This window comes from Equus caballus, chromosome 31, assembly GCF_041296265.1.
Source record: "Equus caballus isolate H_3958 breed thoroughbred chromosome 31, TB-T2T, whole genome shotgun sequence".
Classification (NCBI taxonomy): Eukaryota; Metazoa; Chordata; class Mammalia; order Perissodactyla; family Equidae; genus Equus; species Equus caballus.
The window spans coordinates 9,970,001-9,992,282 of NC_091714.1; the positions used below are offsets into that span (position 1 = coordinate 9,970,001).

The 22,282-nt window shown below is 41.4% G+C and overlaps 1 protein-coding gene across 4 annotated transcripts in view; it reads left to right on the plus strand.

Moving 5' to 3' along the window:
- Positions 1 to 22,035, plus strand: part of SERAC1 (serine active site containing 1) — a 52,967-nt gene extending 30,932 nt beyond the window's left edge. For all 4 annotated transcript variants that reach the window (XM_014738136.3, XM_023633062.2, XM_001501091.5 and 1 more), the window contains exons 9-17: positions 2,718 to 2,831; positions 4,901 to 5,063; positions 12,387 to 12,537; positions 13,780 to 13,924; positions 14,931 to 15,025; positions 16,324 to 16,421; positions 17,609 to 17,791; positions 19,310 to 19,453; positions 21,106 to 22,035. In XM_014738136.3, coding sequence (XP_014593622.1) covers positions 2,718 to 2,831; positions 4,901 to 5,063; positions 12,387 to 12,537; positions 13,780 to 13,924; positions 14,931 to 15,025; positions 16,324 to 16,421; positions 17,609 to 17,791; positions 19,310 to 19,453; positions 21,106 to 21,242 — 1,230 coding nt within the window. In that variant the 3' untranslated portion in view covers positions 21,243 to 22,035. The remainder of the gene's footprint in view (positions 1 to 2,717; positions 2,832 to 4,900; positions 5,064 to 12,386; positions 12,538 to 13,779; positions 13,925 to 14,930; positions 15,026 to 16,323; positions 16,422 to 17,608; positions 17,792 to 19,309; positions 19,454 to 21,105) is intronic.
- The last annotated feature ends 247 nt before the right edge of the window (positions 22,036 to 22,282 follow it).

Consider the following 22,282-nt stretch of genomic DNA (forward strand, 5'->3'; position numbering starts at 1 on the left):
CCTCTTATGCTTTATTGTTATTGTTGCCTTTTAATTTTTATGCCTTAACATTGTGACTCTCTCCACCTTTTCCTATACATTTCTTTGATACTTAAGAAATTGTTTTTTAATTGCACTTATGGAATTTGATGTGTGGCATTTCTTAAATCTTTGTGAATTTATTTAACCTTGCTATATCTTAATCCAGTGATAAAGCGACAGTACCCTATATATATTTATTTTCATGTTAGGAAATAGAATATAATCCATACGACCACACCATGAGTTTATAACTTTTTATTCATTCCTTTTGCTCGTGCTTCTTACTGCCACACCATCTGCCAGTTTATAAATAACTTATAAGCTTCACCAACAAGGATGGAATTGGAACTGCACACTTATATCCACTTCAGGAATGATCAAGAAGAATGAAAATCCTAGATCATTTTTCTCTTTCTTCTTCCTTGGAGCATTTAGGTTAGAAGGAGGTCAGATGCTTTGAGGGTATCAGGTGGGGAAAGGGACTTGGGGGAGGCAGGTTGTGGTGGGAGATCTTTAAGAAAAATTTCCCATCCCCCGGAGCCCACCAGTCCACTGTTTACCCTTATCCCTGACTTCCAGTGAGTTAGTCCCTTCCCAATCCTCCTTATAAATAGCGTGAATCTTTGAGATCCAAGCAAGTTTAAACTTGGAAAACAGAATATTATATCTGAGAAGAAGGCATGAGTAAGAATTATAGAGTGGCCAAACACTTTGAATATTTACTAGGTTTACTGAACCGTGAACTCTATAAATTAACTAAAAATGCAGAAACTTATGGTTTATATTTCCTGTATGAAACACAGGGCTTTATATTTATGTTTTTGAAAGACATTACCTTGTACATAGTTGTCCTTTTATTTTTTTTTAAAGATTTTATTTTTCCTTTTTCTCCCCAAAGCCCCCTGGTGCATAGTTGTGTACTTTTAGTTGTGGGTCCTTCTAGTTGTGGCATGTGGGACGCCACCTCAGCATGGCTTGATGAGCGGTGCCATGTCCGCGCGCAGGATTCAAACTGGCAAAAACCTGGGCTGCTGAAGCGGAGCACGCGAACTTAACCCCTCGGCCACGGGGCCAGCCCCATAGTTGTCTTCTTTTGCCAGCAAATGAGTTATCTGTATGCACACGGTTATGACCCCTAGTTCAGTACGAAGCTCTTCAAAAGGAGAGGCAGTAATAAGTCCTCCCTCCATCTCCCCTACCCCAACAGGCACACATAGTTGTGCATACCTTTCTACACAAATGGTAATAACATACGATACACACTCTTCTGCCCTTTCTTTTTCTCCCTTAAGGGTTTATTTTGGAGATTGGTACGTATCAATATATGAAGAGACTCAACGTGTTTTATACTCACATAGCATTCCATTGTATGTAATGTATGGTACCATCATTGATTTAACCAACCGCCTATGATGGCCATCAGGTAGTTTCAGTCTTTTGTTCTTACAAACAGTGCTGCAGTGGGCCGACTTGTACCGGTATCACTTTGCCGTGTGTGGGTGTCTCTTTAGGATCAATTGTTGAAGGGCCTGGGCACTTGTACTTTTGACAGCTGTCACTAAGTTGTCCTCCATAGAAGCAGCCCCATTGATACTACCGGCAGCAGGGTGGTCAGAATGCCTGTTTCCCCACCCATCTGACAGATAAAAAATGTCCTTGCTCTGGGCCAGCCCAGTGGCGTAGCAGTTAAGTTTACACAGTCCACTTGGGCGGCCCAGGGTTCACAGGTTTGAATCCCAGGCGTGGACCTATGCACTGCTTGTCAAGCCATGCTGTGGTGGCGTCCCACATATAAAGTAAAGGAAGATGGGCACAGATGGTAGCTCAGGGCCAGTCTTCCTCAGCAAAAAGAGGAGGATTGGTGGCTGATGTTAGCTCAGGGCTGATCTTCCTCAAAAAAAAAAAAGTCCTTTCTCAGTGTAGTTTCTCCATGCATGCTTCTCATTGTGAGCACTGTGGGGCATCATTTCATATACCGAAGAGGCATGATATTTCTTTTCCCGAGAACTTTCTGTTTATGACTGTTCCTCATCTTTCCATAGCATTGTTGGTATTTTACCAGTGCTTTGTAGAAGATTATTGTATATTAGTGACATTAGCCCTTTATCTGTGGTAAGAGTTGGCATTTTCTTTTCCCAGTTTATTCTTATAGGATGTGTTGCTATCCGTTAGGACTAGTCCCCACTACTCTTCTGTTTCATAATTTTCCTAACCCTTCTTTTTTTCTTCCATATGAACTTGAATTTGAATTTATGAAGAATTAAAAGCTCTATGGTCATCATCATGGCCTTTATTTTAAATTTTTCCATAATGCCTCTTCTCTTTCTCATTATTGTGATTAATAGACTTTAAGTAGACTTTACTGGCATAATCTGACACCAGAACCTTGTCATCAACCCCCGGCTTTTCCTGCTTGATAAAGAATTGTGTGTTAGTCTTTGTACTTTCAGAGAAGAGGGCACAGAGGAAAGGATGGAGAAAGACCCCAAGATTGCTCTCCTCTAGGAATGATTCCATATGTTTTCTATTCTAGTAAGCAATGGTTGGCATAAATAAAGTTCCCTTTAAGTACCCAAAATATTTTGAGTCCTACATATTAGTTCTTTCTAATACTATATATAGTACAGAGATTTTCTTTTTGTCAAAAAAAATATTAGTCACTGTTTTCAGTAAAAATTTAATTATCTTACTTTCAGGGTGGCCTGTGGTGTTTTGGAGGAAATGGACTTCCTTACGCTGAAAGCTTTGGAGAAGTTCCTTCAGCTACAGTGGAAATGTTCTGTTTAGAAGCTTTAATAAAACATTCTGAGGTAACTTACATTTTCAAAATGTGGTTTGCTTTTTACGATCACATTGAAAAAATTACACATATTGGTTCATTCAAGGGAAATAATCCTCACTTTTTATAAAAGAAAACCTTTTTGCTTATTTTTAAATTTCTGCTTTTTTCCACATTTCCTTGTTAGAATTGATAATCATGATTTAGCACCAATACATGAATTTCATTTTTGCTAAATATTTCTAAAAATGGATTTAATTTTATTTTCATGTAAAGAAAACTACCCGTTGTATTAATATGGCATTTACCTTTGAGTTTTGCTGTCTTTCATTGCCTCTCTCAGATCCCTTGTACAAGTAATATTATCAGGTAGCTAAGTTCCATTGAAACATCTGCCAAAGATGGGCTGGCCTGGTGGCACAGTGGTTAAGTTCGCACACTCCGCTTCAGCAGCCCGGGGTTCCCTGGTTCAGATCCCGGGTGTGGACATGGCACCACTTGGCAAGCCACGCTGTGGTAGGCATCCCACATATAAAGTGGAGGAAGAGGGGCACGGATGTTAGCTCAGGGCCAGTCTTCCTCAGCAGCAAAGAGGAGGATTGGCAGCAGATGTTAGCTCAGGGCTCATCTTCCTCAAAAACAAACAAACAAACAAAAAGCCCACAAAGATGTGGCAAGATAGAAAAAAAAGAAATATTTGGATGACCATACTCTTGAATTTTAATTATAGCCTATATCAGTGGTTTTTAAACTTTTTGGCATTATGGCAAGTTTTCTGTCATGATCATAGTTTGATTTTAAAAAGAAAGAAGCACAGACTTTGCGGTGCTCAAACATTAGTGCCTAGAAATCACCCAGGAAGCGGGTTAAAAATGCCCATCTCCTCTCTTCTCCAGCAGTTTTAATTTAGTAGATGTGGGTGGAGTCGAGGAATTTGCGTTTGTAACAGGCATCCCTGGTGAGGCAGCTGCACGTGCCTCAGCCCTCGTCATGAGAAACCCCATCCTGGGGATTCTAAACTCTCCACGTTTAGATTTGGGAACCACCAGTCATAGCGCAGAAGCATGGTGCTTTCTCGTCGTCTGTGGCTCCCACTGGTGGGATTAGGACTCGAGCGCGGAGCAGAGGCAGGAGAGTCCTACTGCAAAGGGGATGAGGGGAAACCAGCTGGAGTGCTCGTGACTTGGGACTGGTGACTGAAGCAGGAGATGCATCTTCAGTAGGAAGCACAGTGCATGAATGTAACAGTTACCGTTCCAGAAACCTCTCAAGTTATTAATATCTCACTTGGTATCTGTCTAAAAAGCCTACTTTTAAATGCAGTTAATGTGACAAAATTTAATGGAAATTTACAGAATAAAACGTGTTGCATATACATGACGTGGTGTCATGTCAGTGAGGAAAACTAATGATGGGAAGAGGCGAGGCCTGCCTGTGACCTTGGCAGACTGATGACTTGGTCAGTTCTGTCACCTTACCTTAATATACATATTTCCTTTGACTTTCTTTGATCTCTTTTCTCCATTAAAAATTCACATCCCTTTTTCTTACTTTTTTATTTTTACATGATCTTTCTCTTTAAAAAATGTTCCAACTCCTGAGTTTCAGGCCAGCCCCATGGCTGTGGGCTGTGTGGGTTAGTGTGTGGGGCCTCAGATGTGGCTTATCTCCCTCTGGGCATCTTGTATGCAGAAGCAGAAGCTGCTGTTTGCACAGACGATTATTTCCTGTTATCAGGTGGCAGGTTTCTCAAAGCTAGAGAACCATGTTAAGGCAGTTTCAAGCCAATCAAAGTATCACTATAAGTTGAAACAGTTCTGTGATAATGACATTGTCAGGTTCCATCCAACCAAGAGCTAGGCGGAACAACTTTAAAAAAAATAAAGATTGCAGAAGTCTTAGTGAGCTATGCCTTAATTTTCTCAGTGATTTTGAAGCATTCCCATGTCGATGGAGATTTGTATATTAATTGAGCTGAAGCGGGAGTCCTGTGTGGTCTCTGTCCTTGAGCAGGAGCCACCGGGCTGCCCCATCAGCATGCTGTCACCTGGTTAGTAAATTTATGCAGTATAAAGTGAGCTGTCATTAATTTATTGTTAGATGCCTACACACTGTGATCAAATTGAAGCAAACGGAGGCTTGCAGCTACTTCAGAGGCTGTACCGACTTCACAAGGACTGCCCTAAAATACAGAGAAACATAATGCGCATCATTGGAAATATGGCCTTGAATGAGCATCTTCATTCTCCTATCGTTCGCTCAGGTAACAGCTTTCTATACTGAGGATTTGGGATCCAGTCCTTTGTTCTCTCACCTCCACCCGTCATGATACGTTCATCGTTCAGTAGACTTAAACTTTGCTTAGCGTTAGTTATGGGTCCTTAGAGCATGTTATTTTAATAGGGACAAGGAATTGCTTAAGGCATATGGGTAGTTCACACCTAAGGTAATCAGTGTGTGGACAGTCACAGGAACGCAGTTTGTGCCGTGACGACCTTCTAATTGTTTATATCACCTTCAATATGATTTTGTTAACTAAGAGGCATGGTGATGCTGAAAAGAGGACCATTGTATAATTAGTGATTTTCCTCCTTGCAACTGATAAGCCATCTGTAGGGAGATGATTAAGACCATGCACGTACCCTGCTCCTCATCTGCTGAAAGTTCCTGCCTGATTCACTCTTTACAGTGATGGTTGCAAGATGTTGGTTTGCCATCTGCAGCTTGCCCTCCCTGCTTGCATTTCAGCATTTGACATTTTACTGTAAGCAAAGCCCGCCCTTCTCTCTCCTGCCCTCCTTCCTTCCTGCTCTCTTCTTCCGTCCTTTCTTCTTCTCTCCCTTTCTCTCTCCCTCTCTCTCTTTTCCTATCAGCATGGGCACATGGATTCCTGTTTTTAATGGTTTATAATTTGTTAGTGTATTTAATAATTTGATGCCATATTGTCCCAGCTTTGGCTAGTGGGAGTGTGACAGACTGGCTCCTATGTCCTTGTGATTTGCTCACGTCATTTTGGGGGGCATTCCTTGCATTCTGGTATAACAAGATGTTCCAGGCTCGTTTCTCTAAGGAACCCTATTTCTTTTTAGTGGGGAATGATTATTAGAGACTAAGATCTGGGTGCTAGGCGTGCTTATTGCTTCTGGGGTGTCTTTGCTTCTTGGCTCTTTTGATGAAAAAAGATAGTAATATATACAAATATATATACACATACATTCAAGTAAATGTACATACATATGTGCACATATACATGAATATGTTCATACATATACATGTATTAGAAGCTATGACTTTACACTTGAGTGTCTTTTGAGTGGCAGAAGTTTTTAATTTTAATGAAGTTTAGTTCAGAGATCAGCAGACTTTTTCTGTAAAGGACCAGGTTGTAAATATGTTAGGATTTGCAGGCTAAATATAACCTATGTTACATATTCTTCTATTGTTTTAAATAATTATTTGAAAATATAAAAACTATTCTACTCTTTATTATTTCCTTCCTCCTACTTACTGTGGGTTTTATTTCTTCCTCTTTTTATAGCTTCTTAAGGTGGAAACTTAGATTGCTGATTTTACGCTTTCTTCGTTTCAGTTATCTATTGCTGTGTATTAAGCACCCTGAAACTCATCAGTTAAGACAGCAGTCATCTGTTTTGCTCATGAATCTGAAATTGGGCTAGCATCAGTAGGGAAGGCTTATGTCTGTTCTATCCAGCAGCAGCTGGGGCAGCTCAGCTGTTGGGTAGAGGATAAATTTTCAAGTTTGCTTGCTCACATGGCTTGTAAATTGGCGCTGGCTATCAGCTGGGAGCTCAGTGGGGTGGGAAGCGGGGTGCCAGGGGTGGAGGGACTGAGGGCATTGCCTCCTTTCTATGCCCCTCTCTGTGCTGCTTGGGCTTCCTTAAAGCCTGATGGCTGGGTTCCAAGGGCAAAGAGAGCCTAGTTTAAGCTCCTTTGGTTTTTATAATCACGCAATGGAAGTAATTTATTCAAGAGGACTTCTGCATGAGAATAGTGTCAAAGAATTCGAAGACATGTTTTAAAATCACAACAATGGTTTTCTAATATAGGTATCTAAAGCTGTAAATTTCTGCTACACTACTTTAGATGCATCCCTCAAATTTTGGATATATTCTATTTTCATCATTATTCAGTTTGAAATATTTTCTAATTTCCTTTGTGACTTCTTCTTTGTCTCATGGATTACTTAAAAGCGTGCTGCGTAATTTACAAATATTAGGGGTTTTCTAGATGTCATATGTCTGATTCTAATTTAATACTCCATGCATTCAGAGAACATACTCTATAAGTTTTTAGTCTTCGGAAATTTGTTGAGACTTATTTGATGCTCTAGTTTATGGTCTATGTTGGTGAATGTTCTATGTGCACTTGGAAGGAATGAGTGTTCCATAGTTGTTGGGTGAAGTATTCTATATATAACAATTAAACCAAATTGATTGATAGTATTGCTCAAATCTTCTCTAGGTCTTTACTGAGTTTTGCCTCGTTCTATGAATTACTGAGATATGTTAAATTCTTCGACTGTGATTGTGGATTTGTCTGTTTTCCCTTTGGTTCTGTCAGATTTTTCTTCCTGGTGAATTGTTCTTTTCTTTCTTTCTTTCTTTCCTTTTTTTTTTTTTTGCTGAGGAAGATTTGCCCTGAGCTAACATCCACTGCCAATCTTTCTCTTTTTGTATGTGAGTTGCTGCCACAGCATGGCTACTGACAGACGAGTGGTGTAGGTCTGCGCCTGGGAACCAAACCCAGGCCACCAAAGTGGAGCGTGCTGATCTTAGCCACTAGGCCCCTGGGGCTGGCCTTTTGTTCATTTTTTATTATTAAGTAATGCCTTGATCACTGGTAATACTCCTTTTCTTTAAGTGTGCTTTGTCTGGTATTGAAATAGCCACAGTGACTCTTTTTCTGACTCTTGCTGTTTGCATTGTATATCTTTTCTTTTTCCCTTCTTTTGCTGTCATTCTCTGTGACTTTAAAAATAAGTACATCTTTTACAGACACCATATAGTTGCATCTTTTAAAAAAAAATCCAATTTGATAACCCCTGTTAACTGGAGTGTTTTGTCTCATTGCCTCTCACGTGGTTATTGACATTGTTGGATTGTGGCTGTTGTCTTTGCTTGCTTTCTGTTTGTCCCCTATTGTTTGTCTCCTTTTTTCTCCTCTCCTGCCTTTTTTGGGGTGATTTGAGTATTTTTTACATTCCATTCTTTCTCTTCTTTTAGCTTTTTATAGACTATTTTTGTGTATTTTTTAATGCTTGTATCCTTGACTTATCACAATCTATCTTGAATGAATGCTCTACCTCATATATGGTGTGAGATCCGTACAACAGTATGACTCAGCTTACACCCCTGCATCCTTTGTGGTATTGTCATAATATATTTTGAAATACTCCTACATGGAATAGACTTTGTGATACAGCATTGTTATTTTTGTTTTAACAGTCAAGTGATATTTAAAGAATATAAGAAAAAAGAAAGTCTTTTACATTTATATACATATTTATAATATCCAGTGCTCTTCCTTCATTTCTGTATATCTGAATTCACCTCTGATAGCTTTCCCTTCAGCCTGAGGAGCTTCTGAGTATTTCTTGTATTTTGGGTCTGCTGGCAGCAAATTCCCTCACCTCTCATTTTCTGAAAGTGCCTTTACTGTACTTTCATTTTGTATCCAGGGAAAGCTATTTTCTGGGGATAAAGAATTCTTTGTTGACAATGTGTGATGTTTTCTGTCAGCACTTTCCACGTGTCCTCCCACCCTCTCCCAGCATCTGTGGTCTGGTAAGTCTCTTCTTCCCACTTTTGTTCTCTTTTATGTAATTTGTCTTTTTTCCTCTGGCTGCTTTTAAGATTTTTATGTTTGGTGTTCGGCAGTTTGGCAGTGAGGTGCCTGGGTGTCTTTTTTTGTATTTGTCCTGCTCAGGGTCCACTGAGCTGGCTGAATCTGTAGGTTGATGGGGTTTTTTTTTTTTTTATCACTTTTGGAACCTTTCCAGCCAGTAATATCTTCAAATATGTTTTCTGTCCCTTTATCTCTCTTCTCTCCTTTTGGGACTTCAATTATGTATATTAGATCTCTTGATACTCTTCCCCGGGTCATTGAGACTGCTTATTTCTTTTCAAAATTTTTTTCTTCACTTTGGATGATGTCTGTTGACCTATTTTCAAGTTCATTAATGGGATAGAGACTAAAGGATTCAAAGCAGAACAGAGACTTGATCAAGTCAATGTTTTATTAAAAAAGAAAAAATCACCCTTCCCCTAATTGAAACCTATCTCTACGCCAAGTCTTCAGTCCTCCTGGGTGATAGCCCACTGAACACCTTGGCCTCTCACCTCTTTGACCTTCTCATCTTCGTTGACTTCCCTCTCTGTTCCTGAGTTGCCTAATTCTCCACCCTGATGCCATACCTTGGGCTTAGTCATTGCCCGAAACACTTCACCTAAAAATCAGTAATTCACCTGCCTGAGCACATCCTCCTCTCGTTCAGCTTGTTTTTACGCCTGCTCCCACAAGGACTGGTTTTCTTCTCTACTGGAATCTTCTATCTGCTGACCCTTCATTCTCTCTCAATTCCTCATTCGTCTTTATTCTTCACGTCCCTCCTGATTTAGCATATGTTCGATGGTCCGTCATTTCAGTAACGTTCTTGCTGGGGCCCTAGAACTCCCTTCCCCTCTCTCCTTTTAGCACACCCTTGTCAAGACCCCAACACTAGAGGAAACCTACTCTCTGCTTCTTCTGTGGGTGAGAATAGAGTCACTGCAGATTGGGTGTCACTCTGCTTATGAGATCAGCAAATTAAAGGATTACTCACAATCAGCATGCCTTCACATTCTCAGCAGGGACGATTTTAAACCCTCTCCACATTCCTCACACCTTCCACATAGTCCCTCCCTCTCAGCAGATGACTCCTCCAGTGAGACGACTAAAACCCTAGAAGGAATTTTCCTTAATTTCTCACTACCAGAAAACAAACCTGTCCTCTTCTTTTCTCCTCTTGATCACAGGAAAAGGGACACCTCCTATGAGACCTCCAACTATACCTGGGTCCTGTCTGTTTTCACTGTCTGAGGAATTGCCACTGTTTTCTTGTCTACGTGGTCAGCTACTCTCCCTCAGCTGGGCCCTTCTGATCAACACAAATAGGGGAAGATAGGAAAAACGAAAACCTAAAGTCCTGACTCCACATCCCCCCCCCAATTTCTACCCTCTCTTTCTCTGCTCCTTTTATAGCTAAACTGTTGAAAGAGTTATTTATGCTTTCTTTTTGCTGAACTCCCATTAATTCTCAATACTCCAATTTGAATTCTGCTCGCTTACTTTGTTTTATTTTTTTCCTTAGGCATTCTGGATCCTTACCTGCATATATATATATATACACACACACACACACACACACACACACACACACATATACATAAGGTATAGATACCAATCTTAATAGCATCATGTCTGTAACTTTTTGCTATTCAGATTTACAAAAGCTAAAATGATACTGATAATAGCTACTGTTGGTGCAGGTGTGTGAAAACTGGCCCTCTGAATCACTCTTGGTGCAGGTGTGTGAATACCGGCCCTCTCATGCACTGTTGCGGGGAATGTAGACTGAGTGAGTGTTTTCATGGGCACTCAGTAGTATCTATTAAAAGAATGTATATACCATTTGACCTAGTGTTAATACTCTGGGAATCTCTTCTACCTAAATACTCATGGGTGTTCTTAAAGATTTGTGTATGAAGTGTGTACTGGCACATTGTTTACAGTATGGAAAAACTGGAAACAACCTAAATGTCTGCCAATGGGAATAATGGTTAAATAAAAACAATGGTATACTCAAAGTGTGTAATGCTCTAGTTAAAAAGAATGAAGTTGATGTATATGGAAAGCACTCCAAGACACATTGCTGAAGTAAAAATCAAGTCACAGAACAGTAGGAATGATATGATTCCATTTAGCTAAAAAAAAATCTATGGAGCCACAGGGTGTCTGTATAAATTATAGGCAGATGACAATTTTTTAAAAGGTTTGGAAGAGTGTCCACCAAACTTTTACCTTTGGTTACTTCTGAGGATATAGATGGAACTGAGAAATGATGGGAGTGTTGAAGTGGGCCCTTCACTATTTAATTTATTTATTTGTTTTTACAGTTAACATGTATTCAGATGTTATATAATTTTAAAACACTAAATATTACAGAAAGACACACGTTTTTGAAGGGGCCCTTGATGTTTTGTAAAAGGTGAAGCATCTCATGCGTTGTGAAAATACATTTTCAACTAAAAAAATGCCATAGAAATGGGTTGTGCCATGGTTTCTCTGTGTTTCCTTTCTTGTGACTACATTAAAAATAAACCCATAAAAAAAAATAAAGCCATATTTTTGTACATACCATTAATATACGTGTTTATCTCTATGGGTAGATTTTTAAAACATTCTTATTTTGTTATTATAAAGCATTCTTTAACAAATTTTGAAGAGGAATTTTCTGATTTTACACGTTTGAATGTTGTTAAAGAATTATTGAGCCTGGAACTTGTTTTGTATTGTTAAATACGGGCCTCCTGTCATCACAATGATTCTCGACGCGTTTGCCGTAAAGAGTGGGAGGAGGATGTAGGACAGCTGCTATCTGTTGAGCGCCTGCTGGGCTTGGTAAAAGGCAGTTTTTGTATAAGTTAATTTATTAGAACCTTCCTCCAGCTCAGAGAAGCCAAGGAACTTGACTGAGGTTCCACAGCAAGTAAGTAGGGGACAGAAATTTGAGCCCAAGTTTCAAGGCCCATGTTCTGTTTTATTTTAAATTATTTATATAATACATGAATAGATTCTCATTGTAAATACTTCAGAGAACATAGATACAGCAAAAAAATTAAACACCTTTTTACGGAGCACACCCCAACCCCAACCCTGTCTAAGAGGTAATGACTATTTATTAGTGTGTCTTTCCAGATCTGTGTGTGTAATAAAGTAACACAAGTGTGCGTATAAAGTAATATATTGTTTTAAACAACAAAAAACACAAAAAATAAATGAAATCATACTGCACATAGTATTGCTTTGTCTCCCTTTAAAAAATAGTTTTCCCTTTTGAACCCCAGGTTTTACAAGACTTTTTTCTATCAGCAAGCTCATTTTTAAGAAATAATTTCCTCATGTATATTAAAGTCTGCTAATATGACTGCCAATCACGATGAAATAACTAGTGTTAACTCACTGAGTTTAGTAATTCTTGCTAAAAGCAAAATATCATGATATTTTCTTACCATTTATGACCTCATCTCTAGTAATGGCAACTTTTGTTAGATTTTCTAAATAAAGAAAATGGCTCTTGAACCCCTCCTACTTCTTTGAGACTCCTAAGGGGTACCTGGCTGGGGACCTCGTGGCCTTGTGCCCTAGGACCCAGAGGACCTTAGGGAGGAGCAGACTTGGAGTGGGTGGGCTTTTCCGCGTGGACAGAGGCCGAGGTTTGTCTTTCTCCTGTCGTTTTCCATCTGAAACCGCTCACCCGTCTGAGGCAGGGTAGAGTCGGTACTCAGGGGTCTGTTCTTCTCACCAGGCTGGGTCTCCCTGCTGGCCGAAGCTATGAAGTCTCCCCACATCATGGAGGCCTCACACGCCGCCAGGAGCCTGGCTAATCTAGACCGAGACACCGTGCGAGAGAAATACCAGGACGGCGTGTACGTGCTCCACCCCCAGTACCGCACGAGGTGAGGACAGGATGGGCGCTTTGTTCCCTGTGGGGACGGAAAGCCTAGAGGGCTTAACATTTCCCTTGATTTCTGCATAATTTAGATAAGTTAAATACCTTACAAATAAGTCAAATACCTAGTTACTGAAACAATTTGTCCCTAATAACCTCAGAAGAATTGTAGGCTGTCCTGAAAGTATGGAACTACCTGGATTATCGGGGTCATTTTTCACCAAGGCTCGCCTTCAGCAAGGTTGCATTCAGCTTTTACCCCGTCCGTGTCCCACGTGAACTTGGTAATGCATACTTCTTCACTACACTTTTGAGGTGGATCTGAGCTGATGCTGATTGGGATTGTAGAGGTCGTTCTGGATGGGAAGGCGAGAGGACATTGTCATATGCAGGCACCCAACTGGCCTGGGCCTACAGCTGAAGGGGCTGGAGCAAGTTTATGCCAGGGGTAAATCGCGCACTTATTTGACTCGTGCCCCTTCTTCAGGTTATTTCTGGTCAGTATTTCCAGTTGTATCATTGCTGAGACAATAAATATAGAAAGGACCGCATGAAAAAATGACAGATTTCTTGGATTTTTCTCAGGCACTTTAAAACAATAACTCAGAAAATAGCAAACACTTTTTTAAATTTGAAAAATGGATTGTGTGGTTAATTCCAACTTGTAAATAAAATAATATACTAATGCACTTTATATGTGTTACATAATTGTGTGTGTACTATAAATAGCTTGCAAATAATATACTATCTACAATTTTTTAAAATGTCAGATCCAAAGAAAGAATATGCTACTTTAAAATCTCATTTGCCTTATTTCTTATAAACATTATTTTTCTTGATCAATTTTAAAAAATCTCATTCATGCATACTGACTTTGAAACTCACGTTCTTATTTAATTTCTTAAACACTTCTGTGGATTTGTGGAATGTTCTCATGGAATTTCCTAGAGGGTGATCTCTGATGTCTGTCACTTCATTGATCACTAAACTCATTACGGTTGATTTTGGTCGGTCCACCCGGCTAGATATGTCTCCATTTTTACAGAGAGAGCAGTGGGCACGCTCGTAGGTGTCTTTGCGAAACTCCTTATGGGGTTCCTCAGCACACCTGCCCTTAGAAAGCGTGCCTTCATTTTTATCTCATGTCGTGTAAACCTGCTAAGCACCATCCACAGAGAGTGCTGTGTGGATTCTTACCAAAGCAATAATGCGTTTATTCTGCTTCTTTTAAAACTCTCTCCCCTGTCAGTCAGCCCATTAAAGCAGATGTCCTTTTTATTCATGGCCTGATGGGAGCAGCGTTCAAAACATGGCGCCAGCAGGACGCTGAGCATCAGGGTCCAACTGACGAGGCTTCAGAGGACGAAGCCAGGCATACGACATGTTGGCCCAAGGTAAGGGAGCGGCTGGCTCTGGCAGGCCACCCGTATCACCACACGCTGCGGCGCCTCTGGCCGTGCGAGCCTCATTGCGGCTTGCTTATTCTCCTTTTGCTGGGATTTTCTTCTGTCCATTAGGGACACTTGTAGAGTGCTACATGAACAGCTGGGCTAGACCCCCGCGTTGTGTAATTTCTGGTTTGGGTGCAGTCTGTGGTTCTAAAAGAATATTCCATTAAGTAAAAAACAGGGGCAGGGACCATTATTAGTTCATTCCCATTAGAAATATAATATAGCAAATAATCTATTCATAAGAGTTGGCTAGTTCTATGATTTTAATAATTATAAAAATAGAAAGATTTTGAAGAAGTAATTCCACTTTGGATTTCCTTGATATTTCTTCCAAAGAGCCTTAATTCTGGAAGAATTCATTGAATGGAATTTGTCTAGAGCTCAGTGAAAATCGATGTGGCATATCTGTGTACTTTCCAGGGCTTTGCCTGCTCTTGCTTGTTCACCTTCACAAAGGCTTGTCAAGCAGAAAGATTGGTTTGCACTTTGTGGTGACACTGCAGTATGGAGATGACGATGGACCCTGGGTCCTCAGGGACAGAGCTGTGACGGCCATTAGTATCTCTGAGTTCTCAGGGCGAATCTCTAACCATCAGACTATACTTTCTGTCCTGAGATCTTAACTTTCTATTAAATGCTTTCAAAAGCCAATTTGATCTAGACTGCAAATCAGGCCTTGCTTGTGGCTATAGCAGTTTAAAATCGAGAATATTCTCTTGAAACCTACATTAGCCTCATGCTATAAATATTGATACCATCTTGTGATCAGGATATAAAAAGATAAAATGCTGGAATTATTTTTCTAGACACCTTTAAACTTTATTCCAAAGTGATCTTTAACTAGTTGTAAATATTGCAAGAGACCTTTAGTTAGGAATTTCAATTACTAGGAAATAACTGGGGCAGTGGACAGTCATGTGTGTTCCTTTGTACCTGGTATTTTACACAGACGTGGTTAGCGAGAGACTGTCCTGCTCTCCGAATTATATCTGTGGAGTATGACACCAGCCTCAGCGACTGGAGAGCGAGGTGCCCGATGGAAAGGTAACAGACGGGCAGCTTTGGACTGGGAGGAGGGGCAAGGGTCCAGGCCGTAAGTGGACCCGCTGCAATGGAGGGGAGTTTTATCTTTTGATGCCACAGACAGGATTTTCGTATGAAAAACTAACCTAACCATGTTTTTCTTCCTTCTAGAAGGAGTTAGCGATAAATTAACAAGGAAATAGGATAAGACTCAGATACAGTGTTGGTGTCAGGCTGCTAACGTGGTTCACTTACAACTATTCTAATAGTGAGGGCCATGGATTCTATAGCAGTCCTCTTCACTCCTGGACGTAAACATGAGGCTTTTTGCTTTTCTTTTCACAAGCATACTGGCTAAATGAAGCAAAGAAAAAGATGCTGAGCAATGTGGGCTCCCTACATCATTTCTGTCACATGTGCCAATTGTACCTAGAGGAAGGAACGTGGGACTTCTGGGCTCCAGGACCCAGACTGTAGCCAATTCCACCTTTGACTCACTGTGCAATATTAGATGTCATTTAACTCATCTGGGAAGCTTGGTCTACAGATAGAGAGAGTTGGTCTGAATGAGTTTTCTCTCTGAACGGCCCCCATGTAGCTGCCAGAGGAAGGGGGCTGAGGGCCAGTGGGCAGGACCCAGGGCTCCTTCCCCATGTCACCCAGAGAAGCTCTGACAAACTTTTATTTCGAAGAAAGGATTCTATGTTTGAAACTATAAACAGTTTGAAACTACCGGACCAGATAGGTTTGAAGTTCCCTTTTAGTTTGAAAATTACTTACTTTGAATTCTCTGATTTTGATGGTTTTCTAGTATTTCTAAATAAGAAACCAAAATGATGAAAGCTTAACGTTTTCAGCATAAATACAAGTAGAACTAAATAGCAATGACAGCTGACTTCAGATAGGCGAACTCACAAGAGACAACGTGATCTTATTGTCAGGCCACCTCATGAGAAAGGACATGCGTCCTAAGTGTGTGTGTGGGGGGCGGTTGGTGTGAGACCCCAGTGTGGCCTGTAAAAATTGCCATACACATAGTAGATGCTCAAACAGTGCTTGTTCAGTAAATGAACGGCTCGTTCTGGGCTTAGATCGTCCCAGTTATGCCAGTGTGACTAAGTTAGAAATGGTGAAGGAGCAGTTGCAGAAATCGAGCAGAGAGGATAGGGCTATTCCTGACTCCAAACTGTAGCATGTGGCATTGGTCCAATAAACAAAAGTCTTGCCTTAAAAAGTTGGATAGCAAAATGTCGGCGGGGCAGGGGGGACCGGTGGGATTGGTCGCCTCCTGTCACGCTTGCTGTTTTCATTTTGTTCAGAAAGTCCATTGCATTCAGGAGCAACGAACTTCTTAGGAAGCTCAGAGCTGCTGGTGTTGGGGACAGGCCGTTGATTTGGGTGTCACATAGCATGGGAGGTGAGTGTGTTTCACTTTTGCCACGCGAGCATTGGGAGGTTGTCAGCCATCGGGGCTCACCGAAGTTACTGTAGCTGTCTGTGTTACTTAATAGTGGCCCTTTTCCCCCCTAAATTAATGTTTTTGGCTATGGCTAGGAGTTCTAAAATCACTACTCTCCTTCCATGATATTTGTTTTTCTAGAGGGGACAGCTAGTAACAAACCATATAAAAGGAATATGCGTTTGTCAGCTTAATGCTTTCACGTAGCAATAATGAATAAACGTCAGAAGCAGTCAGTGGCTTATAGAAGCCTGACTTAACTATCCCTCAGCATCCCGGCTGGTCCCTGGACTCCTCATTGCAGAGTCCACTATTGCTGCCACAGCCCAGCCCGCTCCTGCCTGCTCACCCTTTGCCCTGAGCCTGCTGACGTGGAGGTGTGATCACAGCTGTCCACTCTGGGGGTCCCAGTGCTGGCTTGCTAAGCCACATGGCCTGCTCCTCCTGGCCCACTCCCCAGTCCACTTCTAAATTTTCACCATCCACCTTGCAGAGGGCCTTCCTGCAGGCCCTGGCCTAGTTTATCTGATGAAATGCTCAAAGTTGCTGCCTCTGAGTCAGGGATTCCTGCCGAGAGAAAGGTGGATGGAGTCCTTTGTGTCCTCCAAGATCCACTGTCACCATCTGCCTGACCTTTGTGTTTCACTGTCGGCTCTAAGCCCAGGCTGGGGAGACAGAAGGTGCCTTCCTAGCTGCATTTTCCCATGGCAGCTTTGTTTTCCATGGTGGATAAGCTTTATGGTACTATGTGTTTTCTGAATATTTCTGTCGTAGCGGTGTGGTCATTATTGGGCTGCTGTGGGCAGGCTGGGGAGACTGGCATGTTCATTTCATTGATGGACACCCAACACAGCAATGCTTAACATTCCTTCTATGGGACAGTGCCTTCTGTGATATAAGATCTGCCTTACAAACGGGTTTCTAGAATCTTAACCTGTTTGTAGGCTTGTGCTATATATCCTAGAGGACCAAGAGTATTACCCTGTGAGTATTTTAAGGCCCTGTTTATTGGACTACAGACAATTATTGTTTAAACTTTTTTTAAAGAAAGCATCTCTTTATGTATTTCTTTTGCCTTTTTAAAAAAAATAATGGAGGGAAAGAAAGTAACTTATGCATTGTTTTTCTTTCTTCTTTATGGCTAGGTCTTCTTGTCAAAAAGATGCTGTTGGAGGCCTCTAAGAAGCCAGAAATGAATACTGTTATAAACAATACTAGAGGAATCGTTTTTTATAGCGTCCCTCATCATGGGTCCCATCTGGCTGAGTACTCTGTTAATATTCGCTATCTTCTCTTTCCCTCACTGGAAGTCAAAGAACTCAGCAAGGGTAATACTTCCTGCTGTGAAGGGAATTTGGGTTGTATTAACATCAGTTATACAGGAGAAGGAGAAAACTTTCCTAACTTGACTATATTATCTCATTTTATTATTTGTATGTGAATTGTGTTTAGACCATCACGGAAAATTTTTAGTTTGGGCTTAATTTTTCTTTGCTATCCTCCCTTTTTGTTGTTGTTGTTTTTTTTTTTTTTTTGAGAAGTCTCATGTGTACATTATAATTTGACTTTTGCTGGGAGGCCAGAGTTGTATGCACTGTTTCTGCTGCTGCTGTCAGGTTCCCTGGGGCTGCAGGCTCAGCTGCTGTGGCCAGGGGGCTGGGATCATGGACATGGCCTCACTGTTCCTGCGTTCCGCCTCCTGTGTCTTCCCGTCCACCCACCTTCAGATGCGCAGACGTATGATCTCTCCAGCATCCTAGCGTATTGGGCTGAGGAACATTTGTTGAGTTACGGATGTTTTACTGGTTGTAGATTGAAGGGGAAAGACAAAGCGAGCACCTCATGCTGCCCTGATGCTGAGGTCACTCTCCCCTTTTTTGTTCTTAAGCCATTGTTTGCTCAAATATGACAATTTTAATACTGTCTTAAATATTAAAAACTTTTTAAGTTATATAATGTTTTGCTTTAAGTATTAGTTTAAGTATTATTCCAAAATAGCAATGAACTGCTTTTTTTCATGAGTTTGGAAAATCAACTCTTAAAATATACACGAGCTTTCAAGATTTTCATCATATGAATTATAAAGCACTGTATTTGGATTAACAAGCAGCTGCTCTCTCCCAGGAACACCTATTAATCGGAGTGGGCCCCGGCGTAAGCCTGAACGTGCCGGTTGTCTTTTTGCTTGTTTTCTCTTTGTTCTTCTTTATGGAGAGTTTCTTGACTTTATTTTCTAAAGTTTCTGTTGAATTTTATTTTTTTGCAGTCAAATTATATTTTCCACGAGCTGTTTCTTGTTCTCTGATCTATTGTGTTTTGAAATCAGTCTAAAGACACTAATTGGAGGTGGTTCTTTCTGTTTCTTCATTGAGCTTCTTCTCTCCTTGGGTTTTCTGTTTGCTCGCCAGCTCTGTCTCTCTGAGGTTGTGGGCTTTCTGCTGAGGTCTGGTGCTTCGTGATTGCCCTTCATATTTGAGGCCAGGGGCCCGGAAGGGACAGGCTCTTTGCGGTTAGAGAGGCTTTGTTGATGGAGGCTGCGCTTTGGGGTAGGGGTGCCGGCCAGCACACTGGGGACCCCTGAGTCCCACACATCATATTGCCCTGGGATGCAGCCTCCTGTCAGCCAGTAACGTGAGAAACGTGTCCCTCGGACGCTGGCCTCTCAGTCTGGTTGGTTCTAGCCCTTTACTCTCATCTTAATAGCATCTTAGGAAGGAGAGGAAATAACCCAGCCACCATCTGGAATCAGAACCTTACTTTCCCCCCTAAATTTGGAAGGTTAATGCATTTTATTCTGATTCAGGTAAACAGAACTTGTCATGATCTTGTTCTCTATAATTTTACAGATTCTCCTGCACTTAAAACACTACAGGATGACTTTCTGGAGTTTGCTAAAGACAAAAACTTCCAGGTGCTGAATTTTGTAGAAACACTGCCCACCTACATTGGCAGCATGATCAAACTCCACGTGGTGCCCGTGGAATCAGCAGGTACTCACTCATTCGAAATTGGTTGGCCATTAGAGGCCTAGTTGGTGGTACTGAACATTTAATCATAAACGTCAACTTGTGTATTCAGTTTCTCACTTTTAGCAGACAGTTTTATGAAGATCTAGATTCGAATTCTATTCTTTTCAGCCATAGATTAAAATTTCCCTGCCAACATATAACCTTGGCATTATCCCCCGCTTCATTTAACTGACTAGATGGCAAAGGTTTATTGGGTAAGTGTGAGTCAGCCATCAGCAGTGACTCTGGCGTTAAGAATATGAAGCCCTCTGTCAGCTGGATTGAAAGGGGCGTTTCACTTAATGGATTTACAGCTTCGGGCAGAATCCTGAAAAAATCAACTAAAGGCGTGGAAGCTTTAGCAAACAAATGGAAGATACGTGGGGAGTATTCACACAACAAAGTCCAGTGGAAAAGGCTTGTGGAAAGTAAATTTCTTCGTCATCCTGGGGTTGAGAAAAATGCCCAATCCCTGCTATAGGGTATTGTAATGTATTCCAGGCTCTTGGAGGGCAGGGCCCAAATCCTGCTTCTCCTTAGAGCCTCCTCTATTACTCTGCACACAGTAGATAACCCATGCATTTCACTCCCTGAAATGCTTTTCCTCACTGCCTGACTGCTCCGCTTGCTTTTCTGATCCCCTCTGAGGCTGGGTTAGGTGTGTCCTGTTGGCACTCGGCCATATGAGAGCTCCTTGCAGCCAGGGGCAGTGTGTATCTGGGGGGCCTGCTGGATGGTTCTTCCGTCTGTCTAACAAGTTTTGTCCTAACTTCGTTATGCGTTATCTAAGTAAAAGGAGAAAGGCTTCCCACTCTGTAGTGGAGCCCAAAGAGGCTTCCCCTCAAAGGAATGTGCCGCACAGGGAGGAGTCAGTGTTCAGTCGAAGAACTGAAGAGTTCAAAGAACAGCTGCCAGGTGGTTTGTATTTGTATTTGTTTAAAAGGGACTTTGGAAGCTGGGGGCAAAAGCAGAGTCCATATTGTGGACGAGCTGCTTGTGGTGGCGAAGCCTTGTCCTACTCGGTCTGCCCTTCTGCCGTGCCGCCAGGAGCCTTGCCTTCCTCCCTAACCGCCACTGCCTCCCTCCCCGAGCCGGCCTCACCAGCATCTCTTGTCGCTTCTGTCTCAGGGGACTTTGTTAGACTCAAACATCAGAAACGCTTCCAAATCTCTCAAGCATCGTCACCCTCCCCCAGGGGAGTGACCCTGGGCTTTGGGTGTGGAATGGCTCCCACGTGAGATGTTCCTGTTCTTTTCATCGTGAAGTGTCGTAACAAACTCTAGAGAAAGAAGTCGTTACAAGCAGCGTGGAGTAACCACCTGCGAGTGTGTAAAGGCTTGGAAGACGACAGTGCTCAGGCTTTACGAATTCACCGTCAAATCAGGCAGTGGCCAGGACACACGCGAAGACTGTATGAAAGGCATAAAAGTGTAATTATATCTACTGGGGATCCGTTCTCGCTCGATTGGTCACATGTAGTTTACCTACAGTCAAACTTCAGGTCCCTTTATCTCTAAGACTCCCTCATCAGAACCAAATCCACATTTAGAGTTACCCATTTGGCCTCTTTCAATATTGATGGGGGGAAGCTTATATTTTCCCTTAGATTTTATTGACATTTTTGTTTTCTCCAGATTTAGGCATTGGAGATCTAATTCCTGTGGATGTTAACCATTTGAACATTTGTAAGCCAAAGCAAAAGGATGCTTTTTTGTACCAGCGTACCTTACAATTCATCCGTGAAACTTTAGCCAAAGACCTTGAAAACTGACTCTTATCTTCTTCCATTTTTCATATGTGAACACAGTGCAAGAAATTTGGTGTTGTCTTTCTCTTTCAGCTCTAAGCAATCATGCAGACATAGTCACTATGGCATCCACTGTAGTGGTCTGGGGCATCTCGCAGGCAACAGAATATTGTTCTCAGTTCACGCGCTGTAAAGCACAAACGTGGAAGTGGCGATCAGAGAATGAAGGCTAGACTGGATTCTTTTGATTTACAAGCAGTTCCACGTGTGCCAGTTGATGCTTGGCATTGTTGTCCTGGTGACAAGGAGCAAGCTGCTGTGGATGGAGAATGCCTTTTGTTACCTGTGGCTGTTTCCAGCTCGTGCTAGGAGGAGCACCAATGGCTTCTGAAGGGAGAGCCATCACCAATGCCACAAAAACACCGTTTGGAGAGTACCTAGAATGAACTAGAGCATAAAAGACTGCTTTGTTCTGGGTTTCCGTGTGCTGCAAATTTTTTAAAACATGTCAGTGTAAGCCTTTGTCTAACGTGTTAACTTTGTTGGACCTGTTGTCATCCATGGAGCAGTTCCTTGTAAGTTTTTATTTTCGTATTGCTGAGAACAAATATTCCTCTTTTTAAAAAAACTCTCTAGTAATTCTTTCCAGACTGTTGCTACCTGTACGTTTATTTTTTCCCAGATAAAGTAGCTAATCCATTATTGATCAGAGTGTGAAATAAAAGTGTTCTAAGCTATTATATATATTAGCAAATACTTAGTATTGAGATTCTCACATTCTTTTTAACTAATAAAGTATTCCTTTCTTTCCTGCTCATTTGAAATTGGCATTAATTGACCTCCAGCATGTGAGAAACAGGAAATAACATTGATGACTTGCATTTTTTTAATAACAGCATTATTGAGCTATATAAAATTCACCCTTTAACATATACAGTTCCTTGATTTTTAATATATTTACAGAGTTGTGCAACCATCACCACTATCTAATTTCAGAACATTTCATCATCCCAAAAAATAACCCCACACCCATTAGACTTCACTCCTCACCTCCTTTGCCCTCA